This window comes from Lactuca virosa, chromosome 5, assembly GCF_052849685.1.
Source record: "Lactuca virosa cultivar CGN04683 chromosome 5, Lactuca_virosa_CGN04683_v6, whole genome shotgun sequence".
Lineage (NCBI taxonomy): Eukaryota > Viridiplantae > Streptophyta > Magnoliopsida > Asterales > Asteraceae > Lactuca > Lactuca virosa.
In genome coordinates, this window is record NC_136430.1 from 185,831,373 (window position 1) to 185,836,669 (window position 5,297).

The 5,297-nt window shown below is 36.5% G+C and overlaps 1 protein-coding gene and 1 non-coding gene across 2 annotated transcripts; one reads left to right on the top strand and one right to left on the bottom strand.

The window, feature by feature from the left end:
- Nucleotides 1-319: 319 nt before the first annotated feature.
- Nucleotides 320-424, bottom strand: LOC145117849 (small nucleolar RNA R71). Its single transcript, XR_013712843.1, has one exon. It is a non-coding gene; the product is annotated as a small nucleolar RNA R71 (small nucleolar RNA).
- A 1,006-nt stretch (nucleotides 425-1,430) lies between these two features.
- On the top strand, nucleotides 1,431-2,024 carry LOC145112136 (uncharacterized). Its single transcript, XM_079048345.1, has 2 exons — nucleotides 1,431-1,674; nucleotides 1,804-2,024. The coding sequence occupies exons 1-2, from the start codon at nucleotides 1,431-1,433 to the stop codon at nucleotides 2,022-2,024; spliced, it is 465 nt and encodes a 154-aa protein (XP_078904471.1).
- Nucleotides 2,025-5,297: the final 3,273 nt, after the last annotated feature.

Consider the following 5,297-nt stretch of genomic DNA (forward strand, 5'->3'; position numbering starts at 1 on the left):
AGGTCTTGTGTCGCCCGAGATTCCACTTGAAAGGGGTTTTGAGCTCAAGGGGCACATTCTATCAATGCTCAAGGTCATACCTTTTTCCATGAAAGAATATGAAAACGCATTCAGACATATCGATGAAGTAATGGACATTGCAAACTACTTCAACGTTCCACACGTGCCACGAGACTCAATGTTACTTCAGATGCTTTCGGTGACATTTACCGACGAAGCAAAAGTTAGGTTAAAATCACGCGCGTCTGGATCCATTACTACTTGGGCCAATCTTTGTGAAGCCTTCATTGAGCAATTCAACTCGCCTTCAAAGATATCCAAACTCAAAAAGAAGATCGCTAATCCAACAAAATGATGACGAGTCCTTATGTGAAGCATGGGAGGGATACAAAGGGTTGCTTAGGAGTTATCCTCAACAAGATCTAAATATACAACAAGAAGCGTTCATTTTTATGATGGGGTGAATGTTACAACAAGGCAACTTCTTGACTTTCAAGGACCAATGACAAAGAAAGAACTGGCCACCATTAAAGAGTTAATTGAAGAATTTGCAAAGCACTCACTCGAATATCATAACCCACAAGAAGATGTTACTAGAGATAAAGGAGATGGAGGGAACGAGACCATGGCTGAAATCATTGCTAAACTAGAGAATATGGATAGGTGAATGACGAAATTGGATCAATCTATACATGTCATAAGAGTTGGATATGACAATTGCCATGGGGCACATTTAACGAAGGATTGCGATTTGGATGAGCATGGGAATAAGAAAGCGCAAGTGTTTTACTCTAGTAGTGATAAATATTATAAAGATTGGAGAAAGCCGAAAAAGGAGTGGTTACCTTATGACGAGTACAAAAAGCAAAAGGACGAGAAATATAAACAAACCGGTCGAGGCTACTACCAAAAAGAACAACCACCAGCCGAGAAGAGGTTGAATTTCGAGTCAATACTTAATAGGTTTATGGAAACCCACGATACTACTGATGCTAATGTGAGAAATCATCAAGCTTCCATCAAGAACATTGAGACTCAACTTTGGGCAACTAACAACACTTGTTAACGAGAGGTTACCTCCTAGAAATCCCGACCAAAAATCACAACCTCATTTAATGGAGATTTGCACTGAAGAAGAAGTTTATTCTGAGCCATTAATGATACATGATACAACTACTATTCATCTCGGTCAATAGCTGAAAGAAGAGAAGATCGAAGAAAATTTTGAGTCGAGTTATGTTCCTTCACCACGTCGTGGTGACCTTGCTACGTCATGGTCACTAGAGAACCAAAATTATTCTCTTTTAAATTCGTATCAACCTCCTTTACCATTCCCATCTCAAGATCTTACACATGCTCTGGAGCCGGAACAAAAGAAGTTCATGGAACAAGTGCTATCCCTCTCAATAAATGCTCCATTTTAAAAGTCCATGGCTAAGATTCCTAGTTTCGCTAAGGATGTGATAACTAATCGAAAAGATTTGGAGAAATCATCCATCATCATGCTAAATGAGTTATTTTCACATGCAATCATCAATGGGTTACCAATCAAAATGGGAGATCCAGGCCAGCTAACTTTGCCTTGTGAATTTGGCAATTCTAGTTCAATAAATGCTTTAGCCAATTCGGGGGCAAGCGTCAATCTTATGCCATATTATTTCTACAAGAAGCTTGGTATACCAAGGATCCAAAACAAAAATATGACACTTTGAATGGTGGATAACTCAATCAGTAACCCACGTGGAATCATTGAAGATTTATTGGTAAAGGTTAGAAATTTTATTTTTCTAGTTGATTTTGTAGTATTGGATATGAAAGAAGATAAAGAACTTCCCATAATTTTGGGAAGACCATTCTTGAGTACCAAAAGAGCACTTGTTGAGATCCATGACTCAAAGCTCACACTTCGTGTAGAAGATGAAGAAATCACTTTTGGAATGAATCAAAAAGTGAGTTATGACATGCCAAGAGATGAAGTGTTAAGGATGAACAATTTGGAAGGAGAAAATCTTAATGAGCTATAGAAGAGATTGAGAAATTGATGGAAGAAGAGTTGAAAGATTGGGAGAAGGCTCACGTTGAAAAAGTAAATTTTTCCAAACCAAGAGCTTCAATTCCTTTGACGTTTGAAGTATTTGCGTTCACTACACCCAAGTCTCAAGTGGAAGAGGTAAGTGACGAAGAAGAAGACAATTCAGGTGATAATGTTGAGATAAATGATGAAGATACGGGTAAGAATTAGAAGAGCCAATATTTTCCAAGATGGAGGTAGATAAAGAAGATGAGAAGCAGAATACAAAGATGAAAAGGAAAAACAAGGGATTAAAACGTAAGCATGAATAAAGCGCCAATCAAAAGAAGAAAGAAAACTCGAAGAAGGCGTACATACGAAGGGTACAAGCATACAAGCACATGTGGAAAGAACAAAAGGAGAAAAGGGAGATCTCACTCCCAACCTCAACAACATAGAGCGGGAAGGAGTCCGGCTCACGACTCCTAAAAAAGAAGCGCTTCTCAGGAGGCAACCCGATTTTTGAGAGTTTGCATTTCATTTTCCTTTTGAGTTATTTTTAGTTTTTGTTTTTATTTTATTTTAACCGAATGATCATGTGTTTCTCTAGTATTTTGATCTTATTTTGTAGTAAAATAATGAAGAAGTTAAGGACCTTAATTGATGAAAAAGTCGTTCGGTTTTTGAAGATTATAATTGAAGACCATATTTTTTTAATAAGTGTGGGGTTCCCACTAGGTGAAGAGATTAGTTTTGAAGAATTTTACAGAAATTAAAGGTCGGGAATGGTCCTAAGCTCGTGAGAAGAAAATATGCCTTATTTTGGCTCTTCATGATATTCTGAGAAGTCACCATGACGTGGCCATCATCTCTACGCCGTGGCATTTGTTATTATCGCGACTGAATTCTGTCAGACCTATTCCCATGAAATGGCATCACTAGACCACGACATGTCATTCTTAATTTTTACGATCATGATAACTTCTTGCTCGACACCACGACATGGCGTTTCTTTCCCATGACGTGGCTGAGGTTCAACACACTTTTTGAAGATGGTTCTTTGGTTTATTTTGATTCGACACATATACATTCACACAAAAAGAGCTTAGAAGTACTGTTTCCAGCCATTATACGAGATGTCCAATCTTTTCCACATACTTTCAAGAATTCGATCTCACCACTATTATCCCAGAGGAGTCTGTTCCAATTTCCCCTCTTTACTTTTATGTTATTTAATTATTTAACTATGCAATGGGACATTGCATCAATTAAGTGTGGCTTAGGGGTTGAATATAGGAATGCAAGCTTACTGATAAAAATTGGAAAAAAATGACTAATATTTAAAAAATTATTAGAAAGATCTGAAATAATAATCTAAAATTGAATCTAGTTAAAAAAACTGTTGTATTGTTGTGTTGAGACCTAGGTTGCTAGCATTGTGTGGGATGATCCAATGCGAGTTTTAATGTTTATTTGAGCCAATATACGTTCTAGTGTATTTGTGGCTTCCTAATCCTAGTGAAATCATGGAACAAAAACACGACATTGCTTGGTTTAAGGGTCATAATATGTTCAACATCGTGTACGAGAAATGAATCCAGAAGAGCTCATGTCGTCATTGCACTTTAGACTAATACCTCTAACCAATAAGAGTTGAAGTTAAGTTCCCTTGCTTAAGCATTTGTTTTTATAAGATTTTTAGTTTTGAGTGGAAAAAAGTGATAAAAAGAAAGAAAAAGAAAAAAATAGAAAAGAAAAAAAAAGATTTCAAAAGTTGAGAGAATAAAAGTCTACAAAGCTATGAAGATCAAGAAATATCATGAAAAAAAGTTAAAAAAAATTGAAGACTCAAGTATAAGGCAATTTGCCAAGTTATTATTTATTGTAATTTTTTTTCTAGGTTATTTTTCCATATGTATGCTTTGGGTCTTAACCAAAAACTACCTTGAGGTTAAGAAAGATTTCTGAGGATATATTTGGAGGGATGCATAAAATAAATATTGTTCAAAAGAAGTGGGGAAGTGTTTATGAAGATTGTGAGTATTTAGGATTGGGGAAGTTCTTAGGAAAACTTAGACACAAATACATGCATTGCAGTCCTGATGTAATGGAGAGACTTAAAACGGGTTGTTTTATGCGATGTTGGTAGCTAGGGTTTTAATGTGATGGTATGATAATAATAAAATCAGTTTTGCTTGAGGGCAAGCAAAAGCTGTCACACCCCCGAACCAGATGGTGGAAACGTCCAGGGGCTTAGGTGACTTCATTCTTGTAGTATCATCATAGAGTATATAATTTAAACATAACATCATCATCATCACACATGTAATATTACAATTGTCATTGGTTTACATCAAATATTGTATTTCAATATTACATGCCAGAATAGTCAAAATATGATGAAACAAAATATCCATGAATTCTTTCTGCCCAACATGCTCAACGGTTTCCTGAGAATACAAGTTAATTTAAAAAGTTCAACATAGGAATGTTGGTGAGTTCATAAGCGTGTTTGAGAAAATGATTTGTATTACTTTGTAAAAACCAGAAAATCTGATATTTTCTGAAAAACAGTTTGATATGTTTGTGTCCGATCTTGTATTAATGCATGTGTGTTAATGTTTGCTAGAATGTAAAGAGAGTATGGAGAGAATGACGAAGAGAATAAAAAGAGAATATGAAGAGAATATAAAGAGAATGACCCCAGACAACCCGATGTTGTCTACGAAAGAGAATGCTGGCATCTCAACCCCCGAGGTTGAGTACCAGCGCGAGTATGTTACCTTGTTATCCAAAAGAAAAGAGAATGGTTTCCCGTAAATTTTATAAAGTTAATTCCTCTAAGTGAGTCGTTATAACCATACTAGATAATGACAATTTCTCCTGTCATGGCGTTGTTGGACGCCGACAAAATAGGATAAAGTTTTTGTCACCCTAGATTGGCCTAGTCTAGCTGTAGCGAACAGCTCAGGTGTGGGGTGTCACCCCTATATAGATTTATACACAAACTCCCGCTCTCCCTCCAGGAGCCTCTGGTTATAACTACAGGCTATGATTGTACACTCAATAGGTGTCAACCGACACGTCTCACTAGATCCTTAATTGAATTTACGCCAAAAGAAACATATAAGGTATATTCCACGCCCAATAAACATGTAAGTGGACAACTAAGGCCCACTAAGCATGTAAATTATTTCCAGGCTCAAAAGGAATGAGAATATATATCCCGGGCCCAATATATATGTAAAAGGACAACTAAGGCCCATTTAACATGTATATTATTTCC